Raw genomic sequence first — 15,524 nt, forward strand, 5'->3', positions numbered from 1 at the left:
TCTCATGTCAGAGCTCTGTCTCCATCAGGAGGTTCACATGTCTAGACTGGGCAGGCCTGGATACTGCTCATATTCTTGGATGTGGACACGCATCTGACTTTGCCCTTTTTGTAGCAAAAGGGGCATGCATGTGAAGTACATGAACAATGGAAGCCCGTGTTCTGGGATAGAGGATCAGCATCTGCGTTTTATGCACATACCCTCAGAATGGAACATGACCTTGAACCTAGCCAGGTCAAGATTCAAGGGCCTTACTGAACTGTGTGTCCTTCCATTTCAGGTCCCAGGTGTGTTGAACAGACCTGGGCTGGTCCAGGAAAGTGGATACCACATATGACATCCTTGCTTATCCCTGGAATCCCAAGTCAGCGTTTTAATGCCTTCTGACTGACTGGAGTTCACTTTATTGACCTTTGCCCAACTGCCTAGTGGTTCTGTTTGCACAACCAGCCCACTTTGTGTGTTCTTGACCTCAAGGAGCACATTCAAGAAGACGTTCAGAAGCCGGAACTGGGATGGTGAGTCCTCCTGAGAAGGGGTGTGTGGTAACTAAGGGTGGAAGCTGATTGGACATATTGTCGTGCTGTTTCCTGCTGACCCTGAGGTTCCTTGATAAGGTTAAAGGTGGCAGAGGAAGCCAAGTGTCTGAGCCCTAAGAGTTGTCCTGGGTCCCATGTCACCTGGTGTGGACCTTTCCTTGGGGCATACGTGGGATTCCAAGCCTGACATGAGAGTTACCTTCTGTGTGTGAGTCATGTGCCCCAGAGGAGGCAGGATAGGATCACCATGTCCATCCTGAGTCTTGGTTCTATGTGTATAATGACAGAACTGTGGGAATTGAAGCCCAGGGATCTCCAGAGCCATCCTTGTCCCACTTCTGCAAAGAATTCCCATGCCTCCCCCTATCCCTTCTCTGACCCTGGAGCCTTTTGTAGAACACAGTTCTAAAACAGTTCCCCCTTCCCCTGTGCGATGTGCTAGAAAATAGAAGAGAGTTAGTAGCAGAAAGCGCTGACTGTCAATGGGGTCTTGATTTCACTTGGTCCTTCTCTGAACTCTTCAATGAATGAGACCCCTGGGACACTGCATCCAGCGGCTTCATGTGTGGGCTCCCAAGATCTGGCTGATTTGGAGGGATGCTATTTCCTGGAAGTTTGCAATGTGTGAGAAGCCTGCTTTTCCTGTATTAAATAGCGCCCAGCTGCACATCTCTGCTAGAGCTGGTATTGAGTCATCGTGCTTTCAACTGCTCTCCACGGTGTGCAACGGGAATCTGCAATCAAAGGGGTCTAGTCTCCTGGGTGGTCTATTCATTCGAGATGAAGCCTTGAACTTCTTGGATTCATAGTTCCTGTTGTATGTCAACTTCTGATGACGGAATACAGCTATTGGAGGGCTTGTAAGAGCGACAGTTCAAAAATAAACCTGTTATTTGCCGTGTTACTCTTTGCTGCGCTAAAAGTAGCTTAGAAAAAACATTATTGAAAGAATAAATTTGGACTTTTTGTAATGGACATAAAAACTCGCTCCCATTGACTTCAGTCCAACTGAGCAGCCTTACTGCACTACCTATAACAACCCCCGTGAGTTTCTGAGACTGTAAGCCTGTGGGAGTTGAAGGCCTTATCTCTCCCCCAGAGTGGCTGCTGGTTTCAAAGTGCTGACCTTACAATTCACAGACGTGCTGGTCACCCTCAAAACTCCTTCATACTGCCTCTCCGTGATCATTGTTGCTCATTTTGCTCATAGTTTCACAAGTGGACATTTGATTTCTGTGTGCTGTCTGGTGTGACAATAAAAGTTTGCTTTCACAAAACTTCCAGTGATAGAAGCCCACGGAACAGGCTTCAACTGCTGACAGTACAGTGAGCAGCCTTCTGCAATGAGACCAGTCCTGTGGATCGAAGAGCTTTTCACAGGAATTTGTAATAGTTTGCAGATGTCTCTCGCGGTTTACAGCATTGTTTAATGCTTTCTATTGTCGATCTAGGGCACTTCTTGATCCGTAAACACTTTGAAGTGTACTTTTGCCTGTTTGGAGTTTTCTGTGTATTGAACCCTAACACTATCCCATGCTTCTCCGTGCGGACCGTGAGTCAAACGCCAAACTCACCCTGTGTTTACCTGGTACCTTAGCCTAAAACAACACAATCCATGGGATTGTCACCAGCTGCATTTGGACCTTGGTCGCTTATCTTTCTTCTAAGCTCCCATCCCTTCCCTTTAACCTTCTTTGTCTGTGATTGGGGAACACCCATATTGCACATTATCCCCATAAGCATCTACATCTCCAAGGGTGAGTGCTTCTTCTTAGTGCCCCACAGTGTTTTCTGTGTCCTGACTCAGGTTCCCTCAGAAATTGGTAGGACTTTCCTAGAACTGTTATCTTGCTTTGTTCACCTTTAATGTGTTCCCTTTATAATACTTTCTTGGCCGGTCTATAAAAATTCCCTATATGAATTTAGTAAATGTGAACTGAGGAGCCCTGGCCTTGCAGTGAATTAACCATAGGCTGCTCACAAAGTGTGCTATTCCATCACCCACCCCAAATGTGCAGGAGAACGATGAGTCTGCCTTGTTCTGTCAAGAAGGACAGTCCTGGGATCCTGTAGGGCAGTTGACCTGTGTCTGGTAGGTTTAACATGCTTTGGAGTAGATGCGTTGGCAGGGAGTTAAGCTGAGGATCTGGACAGGTGTTATTCTTTACAGCTTCTGGTTATTCCTGCTCAATGTCATTAAGTTCACATTATGAGCGCTCTTGTGAAGTACAGCAAACTTCTTTGGGCCAGTATTGGAAACAGTGACCCGGTGGTGCAGGAGTATGCTTAGGACTATGGTGCATATTTATTGACTTCAGACTATTAGGACATATAATTTTCTCATGAAGTCTTTTTTTTTCCTTTTCTCTTTTTACATTTTATTAGGGGTCATACAACTCTTATCACAATCCATACATATACATACATCAATTGTATAAAGCACATCCGCATATTCCCTGCCCCAGGCATTCTCAAAGCATTTGCTCTCCACTTAAGCCCTTTGCATCAGGTCCTCCTCATGAAGTCTTAATCATACTCCTTTTACTTCTTATCTTTATTAAAATATATTTGTTTGTCTGCACTAAATAAAATGTGTTCTTTTTCTATTTTATTATTTTAAGCAACTGCTTTCTTTGTCTCCTCGCTCCATAACACACGGCATGGTGCTGAATCATCTCTGTTGCTGATGATTGATGCCAGAATAAGAAACTGTAGGAAAGTGAAAAGAAATGTCTTTGTCAGGATATTGGTGTGAGCCCTCTGGGCCTGCATACTGACTCAGCAGCTTACATTTGAGCAACCCTATGCATCTGCTTCAGGGAGGCAAGACCACTCCATTGAGTGGCCAAATCTTTTGGGCAAATCATTCAAATATCACAGTTGCCCAAGAACTGCAAAGTGAACACAACTCTGTTCATTCAGTGGTTCCGGCGATTGATTTTAAACCAAAATGCCATGGTTCAGACATACCAACTTCAAGCAAAAAAGGTGCGACTCTTTGTTCCTACAATAAATGTGCTGTTTTCGAAACACCATAGAACCGTTTGTTAGTTTCATGTCGATGTCTTGGGTCACAGTGAGCTCGAATTGACTTGTAAGCACTGCCATTGGATTTGGTGATCAGAAAGGCCTGACAATTGGGGTTGTGCCGACTTTAAAATGTGTGACCTGACCCTCTGCTGTGGTAGTGATGTTTTGATAGAGATACTTGATCCATATTTCTGTCACATTGACATCCCATATCATTAGAATGGCTGGCAGGCCACCCCACTCTGTTTATTTACAGCTGCTTGGCCACCATTGAGTGAAACTTAGGATTGAAGTACATGCAACCTCAGCAGCTTTTAATGTCTTCCCTATATCGATGTTGGGCATGATGAGGTCACTTCCAGTCATGGAATCACATCATATATGCACTGGAGTGAACGCTGCCCGGTGCTGGGCCGTCCTCACCCATGTTCCTGCCTTGAGTCCATCATTCCCGCCACTGGATCAGCCGATTTCGTCCAGCGCTTTCTCTTCTTTGCTTCTGCTCCACGGTCCCAAGTTGATAACCATCTACAGGCACTGTATCGCCCAACAAAATGTGGGAGCAGAAGTGTCAGAGGTCACAAGCTCCAGTCCCAGCAAGCAGGAGATGCCTGTGGGCCTGATGGTCAGCTGGTGGAGCTGATGTGCTTTCCAAGGGTTGCCCATGGGAGATAATTTTGGAGTGGAATGTCTCAAGGCATGGTAGGTAGAGAGCTCTATTTCCTAGGATTCCATCGGAGTCAATCAGCCAAATCCAGTTCATTTCCATGATATTTTGAGAAATTGAACTACTTTTCCTAATCTGTTCAAGAAGGCCATTACATTATGATGCTTCGCTTCACATATTATGCATGACATCAGTGCAATTGTCTGTGTCCATTTAGAATTCTCAAGGGGGTCCTTGGTGAAAACTGCATTCCAGTAGCTCTGTGTCTCTGAAAACTGTTTGATGTCTGTTTTCTCTTGTTAACTGTGTCTCACCCATGTTCTTTCTCTTTTCAGTTCCCTTGCCTGTGTCGAGAAAAGTGCAGAATGGTAGTTTCTGATACATTACTGTCTGACATAGAAACTCTGTAGAAAAGACCACCATTCTTCAAACTCAGCCTCTCTTATCAGCAGATAACATACCAACTCTTTATTAGCTGCCTTTCTTCACAGAGAGAACCATGAGTCCAAAGCTGTGGGTTGACCTTTTCTCATATCAAGGTCCTTGGCCTCCTGTGCCTAATGAGGGGCTAAAGGAGAAAATGCAGATTCTTCCATGATTCCTAGTGGTTAATTTGCTTTCACCCTGTGTTCTTGCTGTGATAAATATTCAGGGTGGTCCTTTGCAAGGAAGTGAATTTCCGCCCTCCCTCTGTTGGAAGAGAAGTGATGTATGTGAAAATAGGGCTTTTATTTTAGAGCACTTTTGCCTGCTTTGAGTTACGTCTTCTGACCAATCTAGACCATAAAAATAGAGAGTAATATATTGAGTTTATCAGATCAGTTCACTTTGCCAGAAGAGGTGTTCCGTCTGTGACAGAGCATGTAATGAGAGGAAGTGTATGTAAAGTCATGGAATCATAGTGAGAGCTCACCCTTGATGGTCTTCCTTAGGACATCATCGGGTCTAATGTCCTTGAACTCTCTTCCTCCCCCTCCAACTCTTTTCAACTATTGGAGTTCAAGGTACCTTGGTTAACTAGAATATGTGGGCTGTTTTAGGATGCCGTGGCTGTGGAAGATGTGGTTGTGGACTTTTCCCCAGAAGAGTGGGCCTTGCTGGATCGTTCTCAGAGAAAACTCTATAGGCATGTGATGGAGGAGACTTTCAGAAACCTGGCCTCAGTAGGTATGGATCCACTTCTCTTTAAATGTAGAGTGATCAAATCAGTCATACACGTTGTTATTACTCTAGTATGTGGTCCTGATCATGGGAAAACCTTGTTATGTCAGGCAAACACAGTCATTTTCACTCAACTGCTTGCATATCATGGCTTCCTCATGAACAGAAAGCTCTCAGTATTAAACTAAATTTTTATTGCATTTGTGACTAAGAGCCTTAAGTTTAAGTGCAGTAAATATGCACATTGACCTTCCTTGGTGTACAATGGATGCATCTGTTCTATTCCTTGTAAGCACTGTGTTTTAGTAAATGTTTGACGTTATGTTGATTTTCCTGTCAATGAATTCACCCTTGTCAAAACTCCAACCTTGGAGTGTCAGCGAAGTGTTGCTGTTTGAGCGTTTCTGTATGTGTCGTTTTCAGAGTAACGGAACTGTTGTCATCATACGAAGTCACAAAGATATGCTTGTGAATTTGCATTTTATTTTGATTATCTCCAGTTTATTAGGATCTACACAAACAAGTACCCTTGCCAAGTCACTTAAACACAAGTGAACATTTTTCTGATATTCTCTGCTTTGAGCCAAGAGCCATCTGACACCAACAATGATATCTCTTTTTCAAATTGCTGAATCTGGCGAGTCTCTCACGAATCTCCCAGTCAGTGAACTGGTGCAGCAATTGTTGGTTGATCTTCAGGAACATTTTACTTGATTTGGTAACAGTGACATTGTTTTGTCGTTTGAACATTCTATTCAGTTGCATTTTTTTAACTGTTTATCAAATTGGAATATTGTCAGTTTCTTCAGCTTTATCTTGAATTTACATATGAGAAATTGATGATCTGATCCTCAGTCAGCCAGAGCTTCTCCATCACTTCATCCCACATATGTAGTCATTTTTTTCCTGTGGAATGTGCTGAGTACCTTTCTTTTTATGTTTCTCTCTTTTTTAATCATTTTATTAGGGGCTCATACAACTCCTATCACAATAGTTACATACATCAATTGTTTAAAGCACATTTGTACATTCATTGCCCTCATCATTCTCCTAACATTTGCTCTCCACTTAAGCCCCTGGCATCAGCTCCTCATTTTTTCCCTTCTATCCCCACTCCCCTCCTGAAAATCACTTTCTTGGGGGCTCTTACACCTTTTATAACATTCCATATGTCAGTTTTATCAAGCTTATGTGTACATAAGTTGCCACTGTCATTCTCAAAACGTTTTGTACTTGAACCTTGGGATAAGCTCCATATTTTTTTGCATGTGTTTTACTTTTAAGTAATGCCTGCCCTTTTTGCTTTTATATTGTGAACCACAACTTACATCATTCGGTCAGTTTCCGAAAATCTTGATAATGGAGAAAAGCTGTCCACTGAAAATTCAATAGTACAATCCCTGAATAGTGGCTCCTGGCCCTCCAAGGTACGAGAAATATGTGGATTTCACGTCATTGAAGATCAGGATAACAAGCGGAACAGTCATGCACGGTGAGTGTCATTCACTCATGATCGCTGTGCTTCCGAAGGGAAAGTGAAGGCACAATGATTTCATTAACATACTTCTGTCCTGCAGGTCTTCATAACTGGGCAATGAAATGAACAGATAGATCATTCATGTGATTTTCAAGTTCACTTATATATGTGTATATAAGTACATGTACATGCCTGTGTGGGTATGCACATATCCATTTGAATAGTAATATTTATTATGCGGTCTATAAACCTGTTCTGTTGAATATTATGACTCATTGGAGTGCCAGTCTGTTGAAGCCACCAAACATTGAAATTACTGCTGACTTCAAGGTATCTCTGTCAAAAGCACCAGGTATCCCTTACCACGACTTTACTCCTGTAAAGAGTTACGGCTTGGAAATACACCCTGTCCATGAAACAGGGTCATTGTGAGTCAACATGGACTCAATGGAGTTGAGTGTACATATGTAATGTGCGACTGCATATACATATATACTCAAAGCTATAAAGCTTCTGATGTCTGTTCAATGAAATTTCACACTAGAAATCTTGCATAAAGTGTGTATCAGACATTGAATATTTAAAATATAGTTTACTTATATGCAATTACAATGGCCCATATGATAGAAATGGAATAAAATGAATCAGAACATCTCTGAGATGATTTGATCTTTGAAAGTTGAAGCAATTCAAAGTAAAAAAAACATGTTTATTATGATAGTTACCATGGAATTATAATCAATAGGTATCTACCTGTTTGCGACCCTATTTAGCAGAAGATATATTGAACAGTCCGACTGTGAAATTAAGAAAAGTCAGTGTGGACAGACCTTCAACCTGATTCCAGATCTTCACATGCTCAAAAGAACTTACAATGAACCATATGCTTCATTGACCCTTCACTGTGGGAAATCCTCCGTGGACCAGTCATCATCACTGAAGCGTCATCCTGGTCTTCACTCTGAATGTGACACCTATCAGGGTGGAGAACACGGAGCAGGCCGCAGGTGTCCTTACTCCCACCGTCTTGAGAGAACGCTAACCAAAGAGAAACCTAAGGAATGTACGGACTCTGTTAACACCTTTGGTGAATCCTCAGAGATCCTTGTACATTTAAGAGGTCACAGTGAGGAGAAGCCTTTTGATAGTACGGCACATGGCAAAATTGTTCATCTTTCATCATCCTTGGGTAGGCATAAGAAAGTTAACAGAAGAGAGAGCCCTCATGAGTGTAAAGAATGTGGGAAAACATTTACTCAACGGTCCAAGCTTATTTCACATAGGAGAATACACAGTGGAGAGAGGCCTCATGAGTGTAAGGAATGTGGGAAAATGTTTACTCATCGGTGCAACCTTATTTCACATAGGAGAATACACAGTGGAGAGAGGCCTTACGTATGCAAGGAATGTGGCAAAGCCTTTAGTAATCAACCAGCCCTCATTCAACATAGGAGAACTCACAGTGGAGAGAGGCCCTATGAATGTAAGGAGTGTGGGAAAGCATTTTCTCACAAAACATCTATCATTACACATAGCAGAATTCACAGTGGAGAAAAGCCTTATGAATGTAAGTTATGTGGCAAAGCATTTGCTTACCTCACATCCTTCATTAAACATAACAGAACACACAGTGGAGAGAGGCCTTATGAATGTAAGGAATGTGGGAAAGCTTTTACACAATGCACTCACCTTATTGCACATAGGAGAATTCACAGTGGAGAGAGACCTTATGAATGTAAGGAGTGTGGGAAAGCTTTTACTCAACACTCTCACCTTGTTGCACATACCAGAAGACACAGGGGAGAGAAGCCTTCTGTATGTGAGGAGTGTGGCAAAGCCTTTTTTAATCAGTCAGACCTCCTTCAACATAAGAGAACTCACAGTGGAGAGAGGCCCTATGAATGTAAGGAATGTGGGAAAGCATTTTCTCACAAAACATCCATCATTACACATAGCAGAATTCATAGTGGAGAGAGGCCTTTTGAATGTAAGGAATGTGGGAAAGCCTTTAGTCAACACTCCCACCTTACTGCACATAGGAGAACTCACAGTGGAGAGAGGCCCTATGAATGTAAGGAGTGTGGGAAAAATTTTCAGTGCCTTCCATACCTTACTGTACACAAGAGAACTCACAGTGGAGAGAGGCCTTATGAATGTAACAAGTGTGGGAAAACCTTTGCTCATCACTCTACCCTCACTAAACATAGGAGAATTCACAGTGGAGAGAAACCTTATGAATGTTTGTAGTTTTGCAAAGCCATGAGTCCTGTCTCAACCCACATTCCACATAGAACTCACAGGACAGAGGCCTTGAGAATGTAAGTTTGGCAAAGACTTTGATTCCTCCTCATTCACCATGCTAATCCACAATGGAAAGAATCCTGGTGCATTTGAATCAATAGTGTATTTTACACATGGTGAGCTTCATCTGCCAAATAGTGTTACCTGGTCCCACCATTTTGCTCCTATTCTTCTGTGTGTTAGAAAGGCAACCGCAGCCTTGCGTGGTTCATGAAAATGTCATCCAACAGCCCCTGTGCTTAGGAGTGGGCTGACTTCTCCTGACAATGACTCTAGGTCCATAGCGGTGCCATTTTTATAAACACTCCCTTGAATCTCATCCCTGTACTGCGTCGGAGCCCCTTGAAGTCCCAGCTCAGCAATATCTTGAGTTTCTCCCACCTGGCATGCAGCATTCAGGTCGTTACTTGCCCTCCTAAGGACTTTTGATTTAACTCACTTCCCCTATTTTGTAGAAAATGTGTGAGATTTTAATGTATGTGGCCTACACAAGTTAGTCTGTGTCCGGAAATTGTTTGAGATGAATTGTTGAGACCTAAAGGAAAACAAATAAAATGACATTTTACGAAAAGACTGAAGTTCACATTTATTTTCGATTTCAGGATTTTCAAATCACGAAGGTAAGGGGACATATGAGGGGGAATGAAAATCAACGTCTCTCCCAAACTCAGTTGACCTCCCCTTCTGCGTTGGTTCAGCGTAGTTCAAACAGGCTTCCTTCATAGGCATGTACATGGTCCCATGTCTTGCCCTTCACTGCCTGGCCACTGCTTCAATCTGTTTTCTCCGACGCAAGATTATTTCTCAGACCACAGCTTCCCCGCTTGAATTTCCATCTTTCCAGTTCAGACATAGCCTCCCACCCTTGCCAGCGTTCCTTTCACCCCTTGCATCTCACATGGCCTCTGTTGCAGTCATTAAGGTTTCCACACCGCTCCCACTACAGTCGCCCCTGCTTGCTGTCCATATGTTCTCATCTAGCTCTATCTTGACCAGTGATGATGGATCCTTTAGTAGCATTTATAATTCCTTCTTTCAAAATTCACCTTCTTGCATTGGGAAAAATGATATTTAACAGTGACAAAATTCCTATGTTTTTGGGAACACTCAGTGAATGGTCTACAAATGTGTAAAACAGTGAAAGTCTCCCCCTATCACTCCTCCAAGGTCAACTCTCCATTGTCTTCCTGGGGTCAGGTGTGTTATGGCAACACGCTCACGTTTTGTACGTGTGCACTGGTGTCATTAAACCTTTTACCAAGAGAGGTTGCTTCCCAATTCCTGTGTCTCAGGGACGTGCAGTGCACAGGGCTGTCCTGGTGGTGGCGGCTGCTCACCGACACATGGGGGAAGGTGGGCTTTGGAGGAGGACTCAAAGACAAGGAAGTGGGTTCCTGTTTGGGAAGTTAGTCTTAAGTTTGCTTCCATTTAGTAATCCTAGTGCAGGCTTGTCATGCAGGCCTCCGAGCTGTCACCATAACTCGTGCCATGGCTTTTTTCTCTGCCTCACTTGCCAGAGATTGGTAATTATAACCTTTCTGGACAATTTCCAATTCAGTCAACTTTTTGCCCTGAAAACCTTCTAACTTGTAATTATCTTTCAATATTGGGGGTCAGATTTAGATACAAAGGCCAAGGGACCAGGCCGTGATGATGATGTTCCCGAGTAGAGCAGCCAGTCCACAGAGAGAACAACATGGCTGGCCCCACTATGAGACATGATGCCCCTCAGTGACTAAGGGCGATACAGGGGACAGCACCGGAGACACAGTGTGGGAATTGCACCTGACCTGATCCCACCACACCGAGGCAAATCACTGGGGGAGTGCAGCGGAACAGCAAGGGAATGGAGTGGCAAGGTCCCCAGGGAATGCTGAAAGTGGACGTTGGGGCCAGGGCGTGGTGCCCCAACAGACTGGACTGGAAAACGCTCCTAAGGGCCAGCAAATGATCCCTGAACTAACTACAAACTTTTCTCTTGTGAACTGTTTTGTTCTGTTCTTTGTCAGTGGTTTGGTTTTGTTGTTTTGTTGTCTGGTTGTATACTGTTGCTTTGTTTTCCTCTGTCTAGTTTTCGTGCATGTTAGTGACTCCACAGGTCTGTCTGAATAGGACAGGCTGGATGAACTATCTGGAGGAAAAACAACGGGACCGACAGTTCCGGGGGGACTTGGGGGGGGGGGGCTGGGGGGAGGGGTAAGGAAGTGGTGTTAACAAACCCAGGGACAAGGGAAAAACATGGGACCCCAAATGGTAGAGAAGGGGGAGTGGCAGGCCTGGTGGGAAATGATCAAGGGTAAGGTTGCTTAGAGAAGAGGTATACTCTAGCCCAGGTGGTGATGAAGCACGGTAGTAGGGCAGGAGGAAAGTCAAGGGAGATGGAGGAAAGAGCTAGGAGTCAAAGGGCATTCATGGAGGGCTAGACAAAGACATGTACATGCAAATATATATAGGAAGATGGGGAAATAGATCTATGTGTCTATATTTATAGGTCAAGTATTAAGGTGGCAGAAGGACCTTGGGCCTCTACTCAAACACTCCCTCAATGCATGAATACCTTCTTTTATTAAATTCGAACTCTATGATGATCACTCTCCCGACACAACGGCTGGAGCCAAAGTGGGTGAACAAGTAAATGTGGTGAAGAAAGCTGATGGTGCCCGGCTATCAAAAGAGATAGTGACTGGGGTCTTAAAGGCTTGAAGATAAACAAGCGGCCATCTAGCTAAGAAGCAACAAAGTCCACATGGAAGAACACACCAGCCTGTGTGATCGAGTGGTCCCAAAGGGATCAGTTACCAGGCATCAAAGAACAAAAAATCATATCATTGACTGCACACCTCCATGATAGGATCGCTGAAGACAAATGGGTGCATAAGCAAATGTGGTGAAGAAAGCTGATGGTGCCCGGCTATCAAAAGAGATAGTGTCTGGGGTCTTAAATGCTTGAAGGTGAACAAGCGGCCATCTAGCTCAGAAGCAAATAAGCCCACATGGAAGAAGCACACCGGCCAGTGCGATCACGAGGTGCCCAAGGGACCAGGTATAAGGCATCATGCAAAAAAAAAAAAAGATATAAGTGTGTGTATGTATGTGTGTATATGTATATATGTATGTGTATATATGTATATATATATCATATCAAATGAAGGGGGAAGTGCAGAGTGGAGACCCAAGGCCCAAGTGTTGGCCAATGGAGATTCCCTCATAGAGGGGTTTAGGAGAGGAGATGGGTTAATTAGGGTGTGAGGTAGTATCGATGAAGAACACAGCTTTCCCCCAGATCCTGGATGCTTCCTCCCCCCAACTACCATGATCCGAATTCTACCTTGCAGGGCTGGATAGGACAGAGGCTGTACACTGGTACATATGAGGGTTGGAGGTACAGGGAATCCAGAGTGGTGATACCTTCAGGACCAAGGGTGTGAGGGACGATGCTGGGAGAGTGGAGGGTGAGTGGGTTGGAAAGGGGGAACTGATTACAAGGATCCACATGTGACCTCTTCCCTGGGAGAGGGACAGCAGAGAAGGGGGGAAGGGAGACTCTGGATAGGGCAAGATATGACAAAATAACGATGTATAAATTACCAAGGGCATATGAGGGAGGGGGGAATGGGGAGGGAGGGAGGAAAAAAAGAGGACCTGATGCAAGGGGCTTAAGTGGAGAGCAAATGCCTTGAGAATGATTGGGGCAGGGAATGTATGGATGTGCTTTATACAATTGATGTATGTATATGTATGGATTTTGGTAGGAGTTGTATGAGTCTCTAATATAATGTAAAAGAAGAAAAGAGAAAAAAAATGATTAGGGCAAAGACTGTACAGATGTGCTTTATACAATTGATGTATGTATATGTATAAACCGTGAAAAGAATTGTATCAGCCCCAATAAATTGTTAAAATAAAAAAAATTAAAAAAAAAAGCCAAGTGAATGTATCAATAGTTCACTGGGGCCTCTGGATCTATGGGGTATAAGTCTGATAGGCCCTGACGACCAGCCTTTCCAAAAAAGCAATGGGGGACTCTGTGTCCACCTGAGTGATGGCTTTGACTTTGGAAACATTGGCCGGCCTCCTAGATACCGGCAAGCAAGACTGTTGGAAATCTAACAGGGCTTTGAGGCCTTCTGACCTATTCAGGTCAAAATTAAGCCTGATCTGAGGGAAGGCTTTCTACAGACGATCCCAATTCTCCTTGTTAATTCCTCCCAGGTGATGCAATAGGGGTTTTGTGCCTCTTGGCTTATATGCCTCTTTTCCTCTCCAGTGAACAAAACGTCCAGTTTGTTGGTCATCATTCCAGACAGGTCAGTTTGAAAAACTGACTCCAAGAGGCCTATCAAGGCTTGAGGCTTCTCTGCAAAAAGTGGGTGCTGCTTCTTCCAATTGTATGAATCACTGGTGGGGGAAAGGAGTATATGTCATAAACCGCCTGGCATTAGGGTCTCTCCCCACAGGCAGAGCATCTGAGAGAGGGAGGATGGGCTCTGTTGAGGGGTCCCACTCTGTGTATCATGGGGACTGGGGAATGATTTTTGCTTTCCTCCCATCAAGGGCACTGGGGTGTCATTTACGGGGCCTGTAATAGAGGGGTAAGAGGCCATTACACTCCAGAAGCTGGAGAGTCAGGATTGACGAACACCCAGAGGACTTTGTCATTTCCCCCATGTCCTTTAGACACGAGGTTGACAGCATAAGACAATCCTGCTTGGGAGGCACATTCTTTAAGGCAGTCAGGAAGATTCTTGAACAAACAGAGCCACACATCAGTCTAGAAGAATTAGTCTGAATGCCCTGGGTCACCAGTTACAGGTCTCCAGACAGCAAGAGTTATATGGGGGTTATATGTTTTACTGTCAGACCAACCTACTCTAATGTATTGCAGCAGTCATTCCTTTTACACTAGTATTTCCCATTTTCCCCTCTTCCTCCACCTCCTCAAATCAAAAACAATAAAAGGAAAATGAACAAACATTTCTGCCTGGGCACAATGACAAAGCCCCTTGTCAAAACAAATCGTGCACCCAATCCAGCATGGCTTCCAGGTCCCAAGTAATGGGCTTGAACAAATAAATATCTTGTGAAAGAATCTCCACAAACTGAGAAAAATCTAAGCATTATGACTGCAAAGTCTGAGCGCTCATCTATTTTAACCAAGAAAGCAACTCTGTGAACAAAACACAGTTCCGATGAAACAATCCCAAATGAGCTTCTGAGCCCTGGTATGTTAAATTAATAATCCATTCAGTCACTCCATCCAAATCCCAGGTCTGTGAAAAGTACTACCCAGTGTCTTTGAAAATCATGCTCCAAGGTTTAAAATTTATTAAACTAACATGTTTTTTCTTATTTAATATTCATCTACTTTTAGCCAACAATTTAAACCTGAGAAGAAAAGATACAAAAACAGTAACAATGAAAGAAATCTTCCAATCAAACATCCTGTCATTCGGTTGGTGACAGTGAGGCTAGTATCCAGAAACCCCGTCAGGACAACTCATAGTTTGAAGCTCAAGCTGGGAATGTACTCCCATACACTCTGCATTACTTTCAAGATCTTGAGTGCTCTGTCTGTGGAAAATGTATGATGTGTTCCTTGTAACCACCTTATACCCCGGAAGGATAATGTTTTACTTTTCTTTCTTTTTTGGAGGGGAGGCTGCATTGAGTTTGCATATATATGTATATTTTAAATAAATCATTTTATTGGGGGCTCTTATAACCCTTATCATAATCCATACATAACCCATTGTGTCAATCATATTTGTACATTTGTTGGCAGCTTCATTACCAAAACATTTTCTACTTGAGCTCTAGGGTGGGATAAACAATCTGGAGGAGAAAACAAGGGGTCTGATGATTCTAGGGTGGACATGGGATAGGGGGAGGAGGGAGAAAGGAAGTAGGTGTTAACAAGCCCAGGGAAAAGGGAACAACAAGTGATCCAAAATCAATGGCGAGGAACATGTATGAGGCCTGGTAAGTCTTGAACAAGGGAAATGTATCCGAGAGGAATTACTGAAACCAGAATGAATGCTGACCATGATAGTGGGACAAGAGGAAAATAAAAGGTTATAGAGGAAAGAAGCAAATGGCATTTGTAGAGGTATAAATGCACGGATATACATATGTAAATGTACCTATATATGATAATGGGGGAGATAAATAATTTATAATATATCAACGGTTCCTGAGGGAGGGGGTAGTGGGCAGGTAGGGGAACAGTTGTGCTGATACCAAAGTCTCAAGTAGGAAGAAAATGTCTATAAATGATGGCAAAATATGTACAAATGTATGGATTGTGATGAGTTGTACAAGTCCCCAATAAAATGATGTTTTTCTTAAAATG

The 15,524-nt window shown here is 43.4% G+C and overlaps 1 protein-coding gene across 1 annotated transcript; it reads left to right on the plus strand.

Moving 5' to 3' along the window:
* Positions 1 to 296: 296 nt before the first annotated feature.
* Positions 297 to 9,700, plus strand: LOC142428856 (uncharacterized). The gene is made up of 4 exons (XM_075533741.1): positions 297 to 518; positions 5,277 to 5,403; positions 6,739 to 6,889; positions 7,648 to 9,700. Exons 1-4 carry the CDS (start codon positions 516 to 518, stop codon positions 9,119 to 9,121), a joined length of 1,755 nt encoding a protein of 584 aa, XP_075389856.1. The 5' UTR covers positions 297 to 515; the 3' UTR covers positions 9,122 to 9,700.
* The last annotated feature ends 5,824 nt before the right edge of the window (positions 9,701 to 15,524 follow it).

This window comes from Tenrec ecaudatus, chromosome 16 (assembly GCF_050624435.1).
Source record: "Tenrec ecaudatus isolate mTenEca1 chromosome 16, mTenEca1.hap1, whole genome shotgun sequence".
Lineage (NCBI taxonomy): Eukaryota > Metazoa > Chordata > Mammalia > Afrosoricida > Tenrecidae > Tenrec > Tenrec ecaudatus.